Source organism: Narcine bancroftii, chromosome 5, assembly GCF_036971445.1.
Source record: "Narcine bancroftii isolate sNarBan1 chromosome 5, sNarBan1.hap1, whole genome shotgun sequence".
In the NCBI taxonomy this organism is placed as follows: domain Eukaryota; kingdom Metazoa; phylum Chordata; class Chondrichthyes; order Torpediniformes; family Narcinidae; genus Narcine; species Narcine bancroftii.
Genome location: NC_091473.1, coordinates 10,762,822 through 10,782,544, shown reverse-complemented (window position 1 = coordinate 10,782,544; position 19,723 = coordinate 10,762,822). Strand labels below are relative to the sequence as shown.

The 19,723-nt window shown below is 41.7% G+C and overlaps 2 protein-coding genes across 10 annotated transcripts in view; one reads left to right on the top strand and one right to left on the bottom strand.

Annotated features, from left to right (window-relative positions):
• Positions 1 to 235: 235 nt before the first annotated feature.
• On the bottom strand, positions 236 to 13,295 carry arpc4l (actin related protein 2/3 complex, subunit 4, like). 2 transcript variants are annotated; one of them, XM_069936762.1, is made up of 6 exons: positions 13,272 to 13,295; positions 10,141 to 10,256; positions 5,837 to 5,948; positions 5,229 to 5,324; positions 4,199 to 4,369; positions 236 to 1,717 (listed from the first exon to the last, which is right to left on the bottom strand). In XM_069936762.1, the coding sequence occupies exons 1-6, from the start codon at positions 13,272 to 13,274 to the stop codon at positions 1,712 to 1,714; spliced, it is 504 nt and encodes a 167-aa protein (XP_069792863.1). In that variant the 5' UTR covers positions 13,275 to 13,295; the 3' UTR covers positions 236 to 1,711. The 2 variants fall into 2 exon arrangements, with proteins under 2 accessions (XP_069792863.1, XP_069792862.1); XM_069936761.1 differs by lacking the exon at positions 13,272 to 13,295 and adding an exon at positions 13,057 to 13,258.
• Positions 13,080 to 19,723, top strand: part of tada3l (transcriptional adaptor 3 (NGG1 homolog, yeast)-like) — a 50,445-nt gene continuing 43,801 nt past the window's right edge. For 4 of the 8 annotated variants that reach the window (XM_069936751.1, XM_069936753.1, XM_069936752.1 and 1 more), the window contains exon 1: positions 13,484 to 13,878. The gene's annotated coding sequence lies outside the window, so the exon portion shown is untranslated. Of the gene's footprint in view, positions 13,409 to 13,479; positions 13,879 to 19,723 lie in introns of those variants that run through there. The other 4 variants (XM_069936755.1, XM_069936757.1, XM_069936758.1 and 1 more) reach the window with 3 other exon arrangements.

Below are 19,723 nucleotides of genomic sequence, written 5' to 3'. Positions count from 1 at the left end.
AATGTGAGCACTATTGGATTCAAAAACAAAGTTAAATTGGAAAGCTTAATTGTCAAACACAAGTTTCTCACTGGGCATAAGGAGGAGGGTGTGAGATTCTATTGCTAATCAGAATTTACAAATGATCTTGGAGCTATTAAACTCAGGTCTAATTTGATGCTACACGGTAATGAAAAACCAGGTTGTGCGATGCAGAGTTAAACGGAAAACAATCTGAAGGAAATGATTGAGTAGATGAATTGCAAAAGATTTTTAATATTGAGAAGCATGTCAATATACATTAATTGCAACAACAGCAGTAAGATTATGTATTTAATTATTCTCATTCAATCTACTTTTAAGAGTTTAGTTTCAACTGAGAACTCATCAAGCACATGCAGGAGCCCACATCTGACCTCAGTGGGCTGCTTTAGAATGCGTATGTTATAGGAAGTATTCTACTGACCAAAATAAAAACAGAGGTGCAGTTTCATTACCAAAATGCTTTGGGTCAATACTGCACTGTTATCATTTATGTCAACTACAACCATAAAAACAGTTAGAAGCAACAAAAATCTACACCCACTTGTAATTAAAACCAGAAAAATTAGGAAAATACTCAGCCTAATTTATGGAGAACCAGGGTTAACATTTCAGTTTGATGACCTTTCATCAGAAGTGTTCTGATGAAAGGCCATTAGTTCTTTCACAAATTGATCTGAAACTGAGCAAACAATTCAGATCAATGAACTTTCATCCACATCACTTTGATGAAAGGTCATCAAACCCAAAATGTTAACTCTGTTTCTCAGGTACAATCTGATCTGAGTATTTACAGCATTTTGTATTTATTTCAGATTTCCAGCATCTGCAGTATTTTGCTTCTGGATAAACCCCTATTATTGACTCCAGTAACAATATTACATTTGACAAAAACTCATTTAGAAACTATTGATAGAATAAAATATAGAAATAAAATAAACTGGGGTGGCCCTTCTGATTAATTGACAACATGGGAGATTATATAAATGATTAATTACTCTGACTCAGTTTCAACCAATTATAACCAGTGATAGAACAAGTACCAGTAGAATGCAAGGAACATCAAACCAGTCTAGAAGCCTCTGGAGAAAAGATTTAATGTTATTGACCAACAATTCTGATGAAAGGTCATCACACTTTAATTAACCAAAGCATACATCTAATCTGCTAAGTTTGGTCAAAATGTATTATTTACGATGCCCAGCATCTGTAATATTTTGCTTAGTTTCACAAAGTAGATTTTTTTGCTCCTGTCAAGAACCTTGGGCAGCAGAGATAGGTTTTATTGCATCATTTAAATCCTTGAAAAATAAAAGGTGAACTATCACTTAAACACATGGATGAAGAGCCAAGCCAGAGATGCTACGACACAAACTATGAATGAAAAGTTTTATTTTTCAAAATACAAATGTCTTAAACTCGGTCCCTTCAATTTGTGAAAGAACTAATGACAGCAGATATGCTGTTGTAAATACAGTATCAATTGAAAAAATGATTTGTTAATATTAAAGCCAGCAATCTGGTTGGGTTATTTTACAAGCTCCTTCCAGCAAGCTGGTCAGGATATTGTGAGCCCCTTTTCAGCAGATGATTACACCCACCCTTGCCCCAAAGCTTCTTTCCAGCAGTGCAGTTTCACATAGTTCATCTTAACCTTGGTCTTGATAGTTGAAAGCAAACACAAGCAGCATCAGAACTGTAAACAGAAAAGATCATATTTAATAAATTTCAGAGCCTGGTGGGAAAGCGCTTTTAGTAACAGAGCAATGCTACTTTTATTTATCATATCCTGTTAATGTCACATCAAGGGAATAGTTTCCAGAACCCAGATTACTGCAAAAATAATATTTCAAAGTAGAAACTGTCTATTTCCCACCACATAAATTAATGAGCAAACCAAAACTTTGTAAGTAAAGATAACTAAATCTCCCAATTTTTCCTTTAGAAAAGCATAGTGAAAACATGGTTTCTGAAACTCACAACTTCATGGCAATCTATATTCTTGCAAATCTGTGGTCCCCTTATCATGGTATTAATATAGGTAAGAAGCAAACCAAGATGGCCAAGTTATTTGATCATAGGGGAATGAGGATGGCAATAAATAGCAGAAAGTAATACTTTAAGTCAGATTGAGTGGAAACATGAAGAAATATAAAGGTAGGTTGGTGGGGCAAAGGACAGAATGGAAATGAAAGAATTGAGGAAGGGTTAGGAAAGAATGAAGGGAGATTGGCGGCACAGTTGGCGTAGCGGTTAGTGCAACACATGCAGCGCCAGTGATTGGGATCGGACCTGGGTTTGAATCCTACGCTGTCTGTAAGGAGTTTGTACATTCTCCCCATGGCCGTGTGGGTTTTCTCCAGGGGCGCCGGATTCCTCCCACCCTTCAAAACATACCGGGGGTTGCAGGATAATGGGGTGTAAATTAGGCGGTACAGACTATTATCTAACAGGCCTATTCTGCCTGTTAGAGTGCAGAATGTCTCAATTTTTTTTTGAAAGAGGACAATTAGGATGGAGGAAGAGAGAAGTGTGGAATGGAGGGAACAGAGAATGCAAAATATCAAAGCAGCTTTGCAAAAGCAGCCAATCCTACTGATGAAATAGATAGTTTAAGAGCCAAGAAGCAGAAGAGCACAAGGTGAAGACAGAAAATAAGGAGTGCAATGGCTGGAACCACTTGGGACCAAGATTAGTTGGTAAGATCCCCAGCCATTAAATGGTGCTTCTTATTGCCAGATCCATTACTTTAACTCGCTAACCGAATTTCTGTCCACATGACCCAATTTGGAATGTTCCCCAGCTACTTTAAACATGAAAAAGTGAACAGCAAGAGAGAAGAAAATAAAACTGCAACATGCAAAGTAAAATATGGCAAACAAAAGCAAAATATTTGAAAGGTAAATGGAGTCAATAGCATGACAGCACACAAAAAAACGATCATCATGGGAAATGTTTTGAGAGATCCAATGACAGAACCTATATATTAATGTCTCGTATCTGGTCCGATTAAATTGTAATCTTGTGGAATTGTATGTCCACAAAAGGTATACACTATTCTTCATGTGTTAATCCTCAATCTGACTAGACACCATTACACTTCAGCACATTTTGTGTTACACTCAGCTGCTACTTAATACCATGTATGAGACAGTAAATTGGACCAGTGACCTCACAAATGCAAGAATCTGGGAATACAACAATTATCCTCTTAATATGCTCATCGATCATCTACAAAGTCACAAGCCTAATCAAACTCATCACTTGTCTAGATGGCTAAAATTATCAAAACGTTCAACGTTCATTACACATTTCTAAACAAAAATCATCAATGTCAAAATCTATTTCCTACATTAGTTCATAACTGTAAAACGAACTATCTACAGTAACTAAAATTTCAAAGCAGATTCATAGATCTGAGTTACTGAAGATAGTTCATTTTACAGTATGAACCAATGAAGGAAATAGGCCTGGCCTCAAGTTTTTTTTTGGAATTCCCTAACCAATATGATTTGAGAGAATAATTACCAAAAGACTGCAATATCACAAAATAGTTCATTAACATTATCTTCTCAATTTGGCTCTACACAGGGATGAATGTTGTTAATTACAATAATAGCCATAGAACAACAGTGAACATTGGGCCAAATTTAAATTTAGACATACAGTGTGGTCACTGATCATTTTGGCCCACCAGTCCATGCTGCCCAATTTACCTACACCCCCAGCACGTTTTGAATGGTGGGAGGAAACCGGAGGCCCCGGAAAAATCCATGCAGACACGGGGAACTCATTACAGACAGCACAGGATTCAAACCCAGGCCCCGATCACTGGTACCATAAAGGCATTGTGCTCACCGCTATGCAAACCGTGCCACCCCTGTCAAAATACTTCCTTTTGAGCAGTATCCCCACATATAGAAGTAATGTTCAAAAGCATCAGTTTCAACTAAAAGTCAAATGGCAAACACATTTGAGGAACTCATCCCAATAAGAAGTAAAAACCACAAACTGCAAAATAAAGCCAACACTGAAAATAAAGACAGACTCAGCAATAATTTACGCAACACTAACTAAGCATCAGGGGTGCAATTTTCAGGCTTCCTGAATGGTTTAGCAACGACTGTGATGCTAATTTCCCATTTTTGGGAAGAGCAAAGGAGCATGGAAAACTCACATTTTTAAGGAACTCCTCTGCAACAATGCGAGCTCTAGCATTTAATGAGAGTTTCATTTCACTGACTTCTTTATCTATCTCCTCCATGAAGTGGATGACAAAATCAACCAGCTTGTGTTTGTACATTTGTTCAGTGTGGAAGTTGGTGATCAGGAAGCTGATATCATAACCCTGCCAAGAGAGGAAACAGTTTAATTTATTACAGTCAATGACATGGTTCATCATCCAGCAACTCAGAGGACAGTGTAAACAATCTCTAACAAGCATTTTCATTCAATCTTTTCACCCGATCCAAGCTAGAATTCTAGAAATTTCCTATCAGAGAGCCCTACTATTCAGACACTTTGTTAACCTCCTTGATTAATTTTATGCTCATTTATGAGGATCTTTATACCATTACTTTTGGCCTGAAATCCATTTCCTCAGGATGAGAAATTAGCCAGCCATGCAGTCCCTTCAATAAAAAGATCACTTTGCATGCAAAAAGATTCATCACTTCAACAAGTAGAATACACAAAGCCATCTGAGATATTGCAGTCCTGGTTTCAAATCTTACATTAATTTGCAGTGCCAGGACAAAGATGATGACCAGAAAGACATTCAAATCATTTATGACCCACCAGGTTCAGAGTGCCCACTGTCTCATAGAGAAAGCCCAAGCAAAACAGATTCCTGGCAGGTCCTCAACATATATGGAAATGCATTTCTTCTACAAAATAGAACATGATTGGCAGGAATAGGTGGGATAAATAACATTCATACTCAATGTTCAGGTTAAACGTCTCTGTACATTTGAGGAGCTGAGAACCTCCAAAGACGAGTTTAGCAGCCTAGTGCAATGTGCATGGACTTCCTGAAATGTCATCGAAAGAAGTCAAGAGATTAGGGTGGAGGATGAAGAATTAAAATTCAGGGAAATGACAAAAAAACAGGATAACTGCTGGTCTTCAGTCTTGAACTATTTTGTCAATCTGACATGCACCACTGAAATGAAACCAAACGAAGAGCAAATTTTAGACAGTATTATTACCTCAACAGCTTTTCTTCGGAGGATGAAGAAGTTCTCTGCCCGCATCATCATAAATCTCATGAATTTATGACAAAGAATCTTTTCAATCTCATCAGCCTGAAATTAACAATATGAGATGTTCACAAGTACAAACTTCAAAGAATTTAGTCATATCTATAGGAGGATAATTTATGAATCAAAGGAGACAAATTAAGGCATTTATGGTAAAGTACAGAAAATCACTGTTTAAGAAGTGGCTAAAAACATTCTTACTCTTTTGTTAAAGATGTGTTGTCTGGTTCTGAACAATGAAGTATCAGTGAAATGTGCCAAGGTTAAAAAAATAAGCATTACACTGCCCACCACCACCCACCCCCTCATACACACAGAGAAAGTTAAAATAACGGATATTTTAAGCCATATTGCCAGATAGGAATGCCTGCACACAAGAGAAATTGGCAAACAGGGCACATTATTGCTATTGTCAACGTATACTTTACTGAAAGTGAGGTGATCCAGTTGTGTATTATTAGAAAGAAGGTCTGTTCACTACTTAATTAGGAAGCAAAAATTAATTTCTAACCAGTTTAATACTTCAATTACAATGCCAAATGTGCATAAACACTGACCTGCTTGATTGCAATACTGACTCGTACAGAGTTTATAGAACCTTCAATGAGGACCTTCTCCTTCTCGTTCCTGCTGATGATCAAAGGCTGCAGTAGCAGCTCTTTACTGCTCCTGTTTTTAGCCCAAGTAAAAAGTTGTTTGTTATTATTCACAATCAAAGTCATCCCATGATCCCCACCAACTATTTTTATACTTTTATTTTTGAGAGTGCTGATGTTAAAGGATTGCAAGTGGGAGGTGTGATCACAGACTTTAGGATTCTTCAGTTTTCTAAGAAGCAACTCCAAGACTTAAGAGTTAGCTTTCTATTTAAAAGGGAAATGCCTCAGAAATTACTTGAAATAGCAGTGCACCAGTATAGAACAGACACGTCATGTTGATAAGACACCTCCATTCCTGACAGAATACCATGTCACTATTTCAATAAGAGGACAAAATTTGCACACAAATAAATTCTCAGGGGAGTAAAGGATGCCCGTGGCTGACAAGGGAAGACAAGGACAGTATAAAAATAAGAAAAAAAGTATTAAACAGCAAAGATGAGCAAGAAGTCAGAGGATTGGGAAACCTTTAAAGAGCAACAGAAGATAACTAAAAAAGGCAATAAGATGAGAAAAGATGAAGTAGAAAGGTAAGCTAGCCAAGAATATAAAAGAGGATAGTAAAGCTTTAGGTATGTGAAGAGGAAAAAAATGAGTTAAGATCAAAGTTTGGTCCTTGAAGAGAGAAACGTGTGAAATTATTATGAAGAACAAGGAAATGACAGATGAGTTGAAGAGGTACTTTGGATCTGTCTTCACTAGGGAAGACAAACAATCTCCCAGATGTAATAATCGAAAGAGGACCCAGGGAAATGGAGGAACTGTAGGAAATTCACAAGGCAGAAAATAGTGTTAGGTAAACTGATGGAACTGAAAGCTGATAAATCCCTAGGCCCTGATGGTCTTATTCCCAGGGTACTTAAGGAGGTGGCTCTAGAAATGGTGGACAAATTGGTAATAATTTTCCAATGTTCTATAGATTCAGGGTCAGTTCCTGCAGATTGGAGGGTAGCTAATGTTGTCCCACTTTTTAAGAAAGGAGGGAGAGAAAAAGGAGGGAATTATAGACCAGTTAGCTTGACATTAGTGGTGGGGAAGATGCTGGAGTCAATTATAAAAATGAAATAGGGGCACATTTGGATAGCAGTAACAGGATTGATCCGAGTCAGCATTGACTTACAAAGGAGAAATCAAGCTTGACTAATCTTCTGGAATTTTTTGAAGTGAAAAGAGACAAGGAAGAGGCAGTGAATGTAGTGTCCCTGGACTTTCAGAAAGCCTTTGATATGGTCCCACATAGGAGAATGGTGGGCAAAATTAGAGCACCTGGTATTGGGGGTAGGATAGAAAGTTGGTTGGCAGACTGGAAACAAAATGTAGGGATTAACGGGTCCCTTTCAGAATGGCAGGCGGTGACTAGTGGGGTACCACAAGGCTCGGTGCTGGGACCGCAGCTATTTACAATATACATTAATGATTTAAATGAAGGGATTACAAGTAACATTAGCAAATTTACAGATGACACAAAGCTGGGTGGCGGTGTGAAATGTGAGGAGGATGTTATGAGAATGCTGGGTGACTTGGACAGGTTGGGTGAATGGACAGATTCATGGCAGATGCAGTTTAATGTGGATAAATGTGAGGTTATCCACTTTGGTCGCAAGAACAGGAAGGCCGATAACTATCTGAATGGTGTTGTAATTGACTCCAGCATCTTCCCCACCACTGATGTCAAGCTAACTGGTCTATAATTTCCTGCTTTTTCCTCTCCCTCCTTTCTTAAAAAAGTGGGACAACATTAGCTACCCTCCAATCTGCAGGAACTGATCCTGAATCTATAGAACATTGGAAAATGATTACCAATTTCTAGAGCCACCTCCTTAAGTATCCTGGGAATAAGACCATAAGGGGATAGGGATTTATAGATCAGTTCAGTTCCATCAGTTTACCTAACACCATTTTCTGCCTTGTGAATTTCTTTCAGTTCCTCCATTTCCCTGGGTCCTCTTTTGTCTATAACATCTGGGAGATTGTTTGTGTCTTCTCTAGTGAAGACAGATCCAAAGTACCTCTTCAACTCATCTGCTATTTCCTTGTTCTTCATAATAATTTCACATGTTTCTCTCTTCAAGGGCAAAACTTTGATCTTAACTCATTTTTTTCCTCTTCACATACCTAAAGCTTTACTATCCTCTTTTATATTCTTGGCTAGCTTAACTTCTTACCTCATCTTTTCTCACCTTATTGCCTTTTTTAGTTATCTTCTGTTGCTCTTTAAAGGTTTCCCAATTCTCTGCCTTCCTGCTTATCTTTGCTATGTTATACTTCTCTTTTATTTTTATACTGTCCTTGACTTCCCTTGTCAGCCACGGGCACCCTTTACTCCCCTTAGAATTTATTTGTGTACGAATTTTGTTCTCTTATTGAAATAGTGACATGGTACCTACTGTCAGGAATGGAGGTGTCTTATCAACATGACGTGTCTGTTCTATACTGGTGCACTGTTATTTCAAGTAATTTCTGAGGCATATCCCTTTTAAATAGAAAGCTAACTCTTAAGTCTTGGAGTTACTGCAGAAATATAATGTACTAATTTTGAAACATTTATTAGAAATTTGGACTAAAAGGAATTTATTAATAGGATCAAAAGGTAGTTTATCAGTTCAAACCCCAATATATCAAAATAAATTGATTCCTTTATCTAAATTTTTCTTGAAAGCATCCAGAGAATTGGCTTCCACTGCCTTCTGAGGCAGAGCATTCTACAGATCCACAACTCTTTGGGTGAAAAAGTTTTTCCTCAACTCTGTTCTAAATAGTCTACCCCTTATTTTTAAACTGTGGCCTCTGGTATTAGACTCCCCCAACATCGGGAACATGTTTTCTGCCTCTAGCATATCCAATCCCTCTCATCCTTCTAAATTCCAATGTGTACAAGCCCAGTCGTTCCAATCTTTCAACATATGACAGTTCTGCCATCCTGCGAATTAACCTCATGAACCTATGCCACACTCCCTCAATTGCAAGAATACCCTTCTTCAAACATGGAGACCAAAAGTGCACACCATACTCCAGATGTGGTCTCTGGTACCAGGGTCCTCTACAATTGCAGAAGGACCTCTTTGCTCCTATACTCAACTCCCCTTGTTATGAAGGCCAACATGCCATGAGTTTTCTTCACTGCTTGCTGTACCTGCATGCTTAGTTTCAGTGACTGATGAACGAGGACACCAAGATCTCGTTGTACTTCCTCCTCTCCTAACAACATCATTCAGAAAGTAATCTGCCTTGCTGTTCTTGCTACCAAAGTGGATAACCTCACATTTATTCACATTAAACTGCATCTGCCATGAATCTGTCCATTCACCCAACCTGTCCAAATCACCCAGCATTCTCATAACATCCTCCTCACATTTCACACTGCCACCCAGCTTTGTGTCATCTGTAAATTTGCTAATGTTACTTGTAATCCCTTCATTTAAATCATTAATGTATATTGTAAATAGCTGCAGTCCCAGCACCAAGTCTTGTGGTACCCCACTAGTCACTGCCTGCCATTCTGAAAAGGACCCATTAATCCCTACATTTTGTTTGTTTTATTATTAGACTACTTATTCTGTAAAAGTCTGTTTATTTTTATTGAAAAAATACTAAATAAAGTTAAAAAAAAAGAAAAATTTATAAAGCTTGTAAAGATAGTGGAGTCAAGGGATATAAGGAGAAGGCAGGAACAGGGTACTGATCAGCCATGATCACAGTGAATGGCAGTGCTGGCTCAAAGGGCCAAATGGCCTACCCCTACACCTATTGAAAAGAATACTATCCCAGGCATTTGTAAAAAGTTGTACAAGTACTCATTTGGGGGTGGCATGGTTAGCATAGCAGTTAGTGCCACATAGTTACAGCACTTTGAATCCATTGCTAGAGTCTGTACGCTTTTCCCATGTCCGCATGAGTTTCCTTCCACGTTTCAAAGACATACAGGGTTAGTAGGTTAATTGGCCATATTGGTGTATTTGAGTGGCAAGGGGTTGTTAGCTGGGAGGGCCTATTACTGTTCTGTTTCTTTAAATTAAAACATCACCCATAACATATAAGGATTTTCAGCTTTCTGTAATATTAAACTATTTCATCCAGAGTCCACCAACAAGTTTATTCACATTTATCTCCAAAAACAGAGGACTGCATTGCAATACTACTCTATTGAAGAAAGCCTCATCTAAATAAAAGAAAGCTAAATCTGTCATATTTAGAAATCCTACCTCACTTCCACCTCTGGTTTATTATGGCGCTCCACCACCTGTGATGAAAAGTTTTCCAGACACAATGCTGCCTGCAGTGTGGCACGAACTGCATTCAGGTATGGCCGAAGTGTTGCCTTTCAAAAGGAGAGGAAACCAAAGTCAAAATAAAGCAGTGCAGCACCTTTAGATGTGATTTATGACTCTAAAGAGCCTGTTTCAATTTTGGAAAATACACCTGTTTTAGTTGGAATTGGAAGAACACCTCAAATTCTGTTTGGGCACTCTCCATTCAGACAGCATTAACATCTATTTCTCCAGATTTCATTAGCCACCCCCCCACCACTCCACTCCACTCTTTTTCCCTATCCCTCTGTCTCCTTTCATTTAGCCATGTTTCTCGCTCTTTTCTTCCAACTTTACTTTCACAGACCCATACCCCTCCACTGATCAATTCTCACCTTCCTACCTATCCATGTCCAATTATTGCCTTTTGCCTGTTGGGCTGTGCTCCTTCTTTCCCACACTTTTTAATTTGGGCACCTGCCTGCTTTTGTCCTTCATTCCTTGATGAAGGGCTCAGACCCAAAACATTGTTATATATCTTTACCTCTTATAGGCAGTGTGAGACCCAAGTTCCTCCAACATTTGTGTTTTTAACTACAATCACAGCATCTGCAGACTTTTATGTTTCACTCCTGTTTTTGTTTATATGTTTCGATATATTTATATATTTAATTGGACAAGATCACTGTTGTGAAGTCAGAGCCATTCTCTCCATTTAGCTAAGGAAATCTGGACACTGGAAGCCCTTAAACAAAATGATTAAAGGGAATTCAAACAAGACATACAATTGAATAGTATAGAAGCTAACAAGATACATGGATACAAAGCTAATTTGATTATTTGGATAATTAAGTGAAGAGAGTTGTTTTGGGGTGATCAATGGTTAGATGATCTCTGGTTTAGAAATGGCTAATTTAATATTAATTTAAAATTAATATACATTAATTAATTTCCCCCTTCTTTTGAAGGTGCTGCCCATAAGATTATTCAAGAACAGTTAAGACCCAAAAAACATTGATGGAAGACTGATGTCCCAATTGTTTTTGGCAACTTTAACTTTTAGTGGCACAAGATTTACTTTTCAGGTTTTTTTTTTAAACACCAATCTCAAATTCTCAAACTTTACTTTTCAGGTTTTTTTTTTAAACACCAAACTCAAATTCTCAAACTTCAATAGTGGAATTTTTGGTTATGTTAGTGACACAAAATCCAAGCATGTGGATTACATTGGGAAAATTTCCAGATATTCATGCAACACAAGTTAATCAATTAGTCTCAAGGCCACAATTTCAATTTTAAAAACTCAAATAGATAACAAGTATTGTACTACATGAATAAAGTATTTTAAAAATAGTTAAAAGCTAACAACTGAGTATCAAACCTCATCATTTTGCACCTTAGCAAAGAGGATTGTTCTTTGAAAAATAAATGACAGCACTGCTGGAGCCGCTGCAATGGCGGCACTGCCACTGGTGTGGATTCAGGAGACCAGATTGGGAAGTGAAACACGAAAGTCTGCAGACGTGGTAATTGGAGTAAAAACACAAGAGATGCTGGAGGAACTCCGCTGGTCTTTCAACATCCGTAAAAAGAAAGATATATTGCCGACGTTTTGGGCCTGAGCCTTTCTTCAGCGAATAAGCAGAATAGCGCTGCTCCAAACGGTTCAACCACCTGGTCCTAATGCCAGTGGCTCCATACAGGCCTGTTTAAGGAGCCAGTGATGTATTGAAACTAAAACCCTGCAACCACGGGTCTATCCTTGGCAGCAGCCACAAGGGATTGCAGATGCCAGGGAACAGCAGATATGTGCAGGGCACCAGAGATAAGGAAACAATCATCATTGAGAAGGAGAAGCAGAGAAGACGACTCCACAGGACAGTGACAATGGTAGAGGCTCAGCAAGGGTCTCAGCGACTGAGGGACTCACACAGGCTATGGACAATTTGCGGTTATGACACCTACACAGGCTGCGGGAGACCGGGTCATGGGTACCAGATATCAGAGCTGGGATTCGCGAGAGCAAGGACCTTGGGCCCTCAAGCCTTCCTGATTGTGTCAGAAGTTTGGCTCTGGAGCTACGGTTGCCAATGGATCAAACAGGAATCTGTAACTGCCAAGGCAGTGAGAGAGCTGGAGGTGAATCCATGGGCACACAGTGACGGGAGGGACTCTTCTTTGCTTGTACTGGAAGGGGGACAGCTTATGGTGACTTTTGTTTATCTTATGGCAGGCAGAAGGCAATTTTGTGTAATATTTCATGATCTGTACTATTACATGACAATAAAGGAATCTCGAGAATGAAGTTGAAAACCTCTGTTGAAATATATGGCCCAAATAATACTCACACTAATAAATTAGAGATCCCATAATGACAAATTCTTATTCAAATGTACAACTGAAGCAAAGCTCCATATTTTAAGATTTATAAACCTGAAACAAATCAAAGTAAACCACCCTCCCTTTCCCGTTTTGTCTTCCCCCTTCTCTCTCTTTCCCCAACGAGGCTTTACAGACGAGTAGAAAATGGTTCCCAACCCCACACAGATGTCGAATAGGCAACATAATTGTTGAGAATGTTATAACAAAGACCTTGATACTCTCACGCAGAAACCGATGAGCCCAGCCCGACCCAAATCTCAATGGCTTGAACACGGGCTCAATGACAGCCTCAAACAGGAAAGGCCGGGTGGGGAGCGCTCCTTGCCCTCGGGACACGGGTGGGGCCCCCGCCAGACTCTTCCCGCCCGTTCCCTGTACCCAGTGAAGCGCACCCGACCCTCCCTCCCTTACCCCGAGCTGGACGCCACGCCACGCTCCGCATCCCCCCCTCTCCCCAACTGGCACGGCGCTCGCTGCCCCCCTCCTTACCATCTTGTCTCCCCGGAAGGCGGAACCGTCCCCGGCGCATGCGCGCTCTCCCCGCCGGCTCCCCTCGGGCCGGCCAGCCCCCAGACGCGGACGCGGTGCACAGGGACGGGGCCGGCCGGTGGGCGCGACCCACCCTCACGGGACAGCGGAGTGAAGAGCCAGCCGCGGCCCCGGAGATGCTGGTTTGATGTTGCCCGCCTGTGCCCGGAATGTACCATTTCTACATGGAGACGGGGCGCACCGTGCTCATCGACACTGCTCTCCTCGAACTCACCCCGTCGCGTCCATTTCACAGGTCGAAATGCAAGCGTGGTACCGCCACGACTGATGCAAACATTTCAACGGCGCCCCGGTGAGACCTGCGGCGCCCCCCCCCCCCCCCCCCCCCACGTGAGGCGACTTTGGTCCGTCCGAAGCGCCGGAAAAGGCGGCGAGCTCCGCCGGGCGCTTCCATCGGGCCGGGCCCGGGGGGGGGGGGGGGGCGGGTAAGGAAAGGACGATGGGCGAGCCCGGCGCCACCGGGTCACCTCGGGCCCTTCTGCCGCGCTGCCCTTCAATTACTAGTGCCAACAATACCGCACGGTAAGCACAAGGCGTGGAAGCGATGGCCGAGAAGGCGGAGGGCCTTGGTTGCCGTGTACCCCTTTAAAAGCCCTTGCCCTCCCTCGCCCAGGCCGCACCGCCCGAGGCGGCCGGTGGAGCTGGTCCGCGCGTCCCTGTAACGTTACGGCGTTGCCACAATGTGAGGGATCGCGGCGGCGCCCTGGAAGGACCGGCTCTTCCCCCTCATCGCCCGCGCTGGGCCACGGCTGGCAACCACAGGTACGTTCACCGCCGAGCACTGGGCCTGCGTCCAATTGTCTGGACAAAACTCTTCCACTTCTGCTGGGCTCACCCGAGGGTGCAATAGGCACCACTTTCCTCACACACCATCCCTCTCTGGTCTCAACTTCTTGGATGGCCAGACGAATGATGTGGTGAGGCTAAGTTTTTGAACTGCAACTGGAAATGCTTTGAGAGGAGCCAAACCTCTCAAATGAAGTAAAAACACAATGCTCCAGAAACTCAGCAGGTCACTTTAATTTGGCTTAAACTGCCTGGCCCTCCTCTGTCAATTTATTTTGCTTACTTAATCATAGCTTGTGGAGGTAATAAAGTTATGGTTATTCCTATCCTTTTAAAGCTGAGAAAACTCCTCTCTTCAGAAAGTAAAATGATCGAATTACTTGGAACAAAAACCCACACAAATGCTGGAGAAACTCAGCAGGTCAAACCGTGCCATTATGTAGCAAAGGTGAAGAAGATGCATCACCAACGTTTCAGGCTCCAACCCACCTGATGGAGGGATCCAGCCTGAAATATTGGTGATGTATTTTCACCTTTACTACACAAAGGCATCACGGACAAGTTTCTCTTGTGTCTTGGTGTGAGCTTTCCCAAGATCGTATTATATGGCGAGCTCTCCACTGGCCACCGTGACAGAGGTGCACCAAAGAAAAGGTACAAGGACTGCCTAAAGAAATCTCTTGGTGCCTGCCACATTGACCACCGCCAGTGGGCTGATAACGCCTCAAACCGTGCATCTTGGCGCCTCACAGTTTGGCGGGCAGCAGCCTCCTTTGAAGAAGACCGCAGAGCCCACCTCACTGACAAAAGGCAAAGGAGGAAAAACCCAACACCCAACCCCAACCAACCAATTTTCCCTTGCAACCGCTGCAATCGTGTCTGCCTGTCCCGCATCGGACTGGTCAGCCACAAACGAGCCTGCAGCTGACGTGGACTTTTTTACCCCCTCCATAAATCTTCGTCCGCGAAGCCAAGCCAAAGAAGAGAAGAAAGAAGAAGACACAAAGGCATTGTTTGACCTGCTGAGTTTCTCCAGCATTTGTCTGGTTTTTCACCTAACCACAGTGTCAACAGAATCCTGTGTATTACCTCAAATTACTTGGGTGGATCCAAACTTTGAGTTGTTTACTGTGTCTGCTTGTGATTACAATTTGTTTTCCACAAAAATCAAGGAAACATAATTGGAAAGTACTAATTGTTCTTTTCACATTAACTACAATTGTGCTCTTGCCCTCTTACTTATCTGTAGGTTAGAATTGATTTGTTAGACTGCTTTCAGAAGAACCCTTGTCACTGGTATAATTTGAAAGATTTTTGAAAAAGTGTATCATATCTCTTATCTGTCCCATTAACAAAGTTGACTTGGCTTAGCTCCATCACAGCCAGCCCCATCCACATCAAGCCCTCCTGCCACTTTCTCAGTAACTTAAAATTGCTTTTTTACTTTCACAGTTCTGCCAAAAGAATCTTTGATTGAAACAGTAACTGTTTCTCATTAAAAAGGTGTTTGCAAACCTGATAGTGCTGGCATTTTCTGGTTTTATTTTAGATTTTCACCAGCTACACGTTTTATAATTTTTTCATTCATCTGAGTTGTATATATTTTTTAAATTGCACATTTGATTTGATTAAAATCCTAGATTTTTTAAATTGAGTGACCAATACATGTTCTTGAGCCTGAAGTGTTGAGTGTATAATCTATCTCTGCTTTCTCCTGATATCCCTCCATCACAAAAGCCAGTCCTAAACCAATTCGATTCACTTCAAGATCATTGACTTGAGCAAAGGCCATGGGACAAAATTGAAACTTAGGTGTAATACTGATGACTTGCATTCTAGAACTAGCTGTACTTTAATTTGAGCTGGTACATCCCTAACAATGTGGAAAATTGCCCAGGTACATAGTGGCATTTAAACAAAGACTGGACAAGTGTATTTAGCAAATTACCACCCAAATGCTCAGTCAGCAAAGTGACACCTCATTGCCAATAACTAGCAAACTGATCCCCAATTTTGATAATAACCAGGACCATTATCACCAAACTTCATAGAAACATAGAAAATAAGTGTAGGAGTAGGCCATTTGGCCCTTCAAGCCTACACCACCATTCATTTTGATCATGGCTGATCATCCACTCAGTACCCTGATTCCCCCTAGTCACAAGTACTCTCTCTTAACTATAGCTATGGAACCAGCCTCAATCACTTCCTGTGGCAGAGAATTCCATCAATTCACCACCCTCTGAGTGAAAGAATTCTTCCTCATCTCAGTCCTAAAGGACTTCCCCTTTATCCTTAAACTGTGACCCCTGGTTCTAGACTTGCTCAACATTGGGAATGATCTTCCTGCATCTAGCCTGTCAAATCCCTTAAGAATTTTGAACGTTTCTATTAAATCTCCTCTTAATCGTCTAAACTCCAGCGAGTACAAGCCCAGTCATTTAACCTTTCTTCATATGCAAGTCCCACCATCCCTGGTATCAATCTGGTCAACCTTTTCTGCACTCTCTCCATGGCAATGATGTCCTTCCTCAGATAAGGAGACCAAAACTCCAAAACTGAACACAATACTCCAGGTGAGGTCTCACCAAGGCCCTATACAACTGCATCAATACCTCTCTGCTCCTGTACTCGAATCCTCTTGATATGAACGCCAACATACCATTCGCCTTTTTTACTGTTTGCTGCACCTGCCTGCCCACTTTTAATGACTGATGCACAGCAACACCCAGGTCTCTTTGCATCTCCCCTTTTCTTAATTGGATACCATTAAGATAGTACTCAGCCCTCCCATTCTTTCCTCCAAAGTGGACAACCACACACTTATCCACATTATAATGCATCTGTCATGCATTTGCCCACTCACCCAACCTGTCCAAGTCAGCCTGCACACACTTAACAGCCTCTACACAGCTCACAATCCCACCCAGCTTCGTGTCGTCTGCAAACTTGGAAGTGCTGTTTTCTATTTCCTCATCTAAATCATTAATATATATCGTAAATAACTGGGGTCCCAGCACTGAGCCTTGTGGGACCCCACTAGTAACTGACGGCCATTCCGAAAAGTATCCGTTTATTCCTACTCTTTGCTTCCTATCTGTCAACCAATTCTCTAGCCACCTCAATACCATAGCCCCTATACCGTGTGCCTTAAGTTTGTATAGTAATCTCCTGTGTGGGACCTTATCAAAAGCCTTCTGAAAATCCAGGTAAACCACATCTACTGGTTCTCTCCTATCCACTCTACTAGTTATATCCTCAAAAAGTTCAATAAGATTAGTCAGACACGATTTTCCCTTTATAAAACCATCCTGGCTCTGACCAATGAATTCACCACTTTCCAGATGTGCCACAATCACATCTTTAATAACTGACTCTAACATTTTCCCCACTACCGATGTCAAGCTAACCGGTCTATAATTCCATGATTTCTCTTTCTCTCCCTTTTTAAAAAGTGGAGTTACATTAGCCACCCTCCAGTCCTCAGGAACTACTCCAGAATCTAAAGAGTTTTGAAAAGCAATGCATCCACTATTTCATGGGCTACTTCCTTGAGCACTCTGGGATGCAGACCATCTGGCCCTGGGGACTTGTCTGCCTTTCATCCCTTCAATTTATCCACACAACCTCATAACTTACACTTATTTTCCCCAGTCCTTCCGTCACATTAGCCCCATGGTCCCCTATTATTTCCTGAAGATTATACATATTTTCCCGTGAAGACCGAACTAAAGTAGTTATTTAATTGGTCTGCCATGTCCTTGTTCTCCATGACCAATTCACCTGTTTCTGACTGCAAGGGACCCACATTTGTCTTTACTAGTCTCTTTCTCTTTACATATCTATAAAAACGTTTGCATTTGCCCACTCACCCTGCAAACTTTCTCTCATAATTTCTTTTGCCTTTCCTGATTTAATCTCTTTGTCTTCCTCTGTAGAACTCTGAATTTCTCCCAATCCTCTGGTATTCTGTCTTTCCTGGCTAGTCTATACGCTTCCTCTTTACACTTGATACTCTTCCCGATTTCCCTTGTTATTCAAGGATGTACTACCCTCCTCGAGTTATTCTTTTTCCAAACCGGGATGAACAAATGCTGTATTTCATCCAGGTGATCCTTAAATGCTTGCCATTGCCTTTCTACAGTTAATCCTGTAAGTAACATTTGCCAATCTAACTGAATCAATTCGGGTCTCATACCCTCAAAGTCACCCTTCTTTAAGTTCAGAACATGAGTTACAGAATTAACCCTGTCACTTTCCATCCTAATGAAAAATTCCACCATATTGTGGTCACTCTTGCTCAAAGGGCTTCGCACAACAAGATTGTTAACTAACCCTTCCTCATAACTCAGAACCCAGTCTAGAATGGCCTGTTCCCTCGTTGGTTCTTCAACATACTGGGTTAGAATACCTTCTAAGAAATCATCCTCATCAGTACCCTTACCAATTTGATTCATCCAGTCTATATGGAGATTAAAGTCACCCATTACAACTGCCTTGCCTTTGTTGCACGGATTTCCAATTTCCTGTATAATGCCATCCCCAACCTCTCTACTACTGTTAGGTGGTCTATATACAACTCCCACTAACGTCTTCCGCCCCCTTGCATTTTGCAGCTCTACCCACATTGATTCCACATCATTCAAGCTAACATCCTTCCTTTCTATTGCTTTTAACTCCTCTCTAACCAACAATGCTACCCCACCTCCTTTTCCTTTCTGTCTGTCCCTCCTGAATATTGAAATCCATGAATGTTAAGCTCCCAGCCTTGATCCCCTTGAAGCCACGTCTCTGTGATCCCAACTATATCATAGTCATTTACAGCTATCTGCACATTCAACTCATCCACCTTATTACGAATACTCCTTGCATTAAGACACAAGGCCTTCAAGCTTGTTTTTACCAGAGCCTTAACCCTATCACCATTATGCTGTAAAGTGGCCCTTTTACATTTTTGCCCTGAGGTTACCTGCCTGCCTCTTTTGCTTTTCATCCTCCTATCTCCGACTTCTTCCCTCATGCTAAACCCCTCCGTCTCTCTACTCCTGTTCCCATCCCCCTGCCACATTAGTTTAAACCTTCCCCAACAGCACTACCAACCACTCTCCCGAGGGCATTGATCCCGGCCCTGCCCAGACGACTGTCCTGTTTGAACTGATCCCATCTGCCCCAGAACCGATTCCAATGCCCCAAGAATCTGAATCCTTCCCACCTACACCACTGTTTAAGCCACATATTCATTCTATTCATCCTGCAATTCTTACTCTGACTAGTTCGTGGCACTGGCAATAATCCAGAGATTATTACCCTAGAGGTCCTACTCCTTAACTTCCTTCCAAGCTCCCTGAATTCTGCTTGTAGGACCTCATCCCGCTTTTTTCCTATGTCGTTGGTACCAACATGGATCACGACAGTTGGCTGTTCACCCTCCCCATCCAGAATGCCCTGCTGCTGCCGCTCCGTGATATCCCTGACCCTTGCACCTGGGAGGCAACACACCAACCAGGAGTTCTGTTTACGGCCACAGAAGCTCCTGTCTATTCCCCTTACAATTGAATTCCCAATGACTATTGACCTACCACTCTTTTTCCAGCCCTCTTGCACAGCAGAGCCACTCACAATGCCCTGACCCTAGCTACTGCTGCCTTCTCCTGATGGGCCATCTCCCCCAACAACATCCAAAGCGGAATATCTGTTTTTCAGGGAGATGACCACAGGAGACTCCTGCACTACCTTCCTGTTCTTACTCTTACCCTTGGTCACCCAGTCCCTATCTCCCTCAACTCTATGAAGCTGTGGTGTGACCAACTTGCTAAAGGTG

What these genes read in the sequence shown, in the direction of transcription:
- arpc4l (XM_069936762.1), bottom strand. An exon ending in AAACCAGAGGTGGAAGTGAG is followed by an intron (nt 5,949 to 10,140) that starts GTAGGATTTCTA and finishes GGCTAAAAACAG; the next exon opens with GAGCAGTAAAGAGCTGCTAC. An exon ending in TCCGAAGAAAAGCTGTTGAG is followed by an intron (nt 4,370 to 5,228) that starts GTAATAATACTG and finishes CTCTCTTGGCAG; the next exon opens with GGTTATGATATCAGCTTCCT.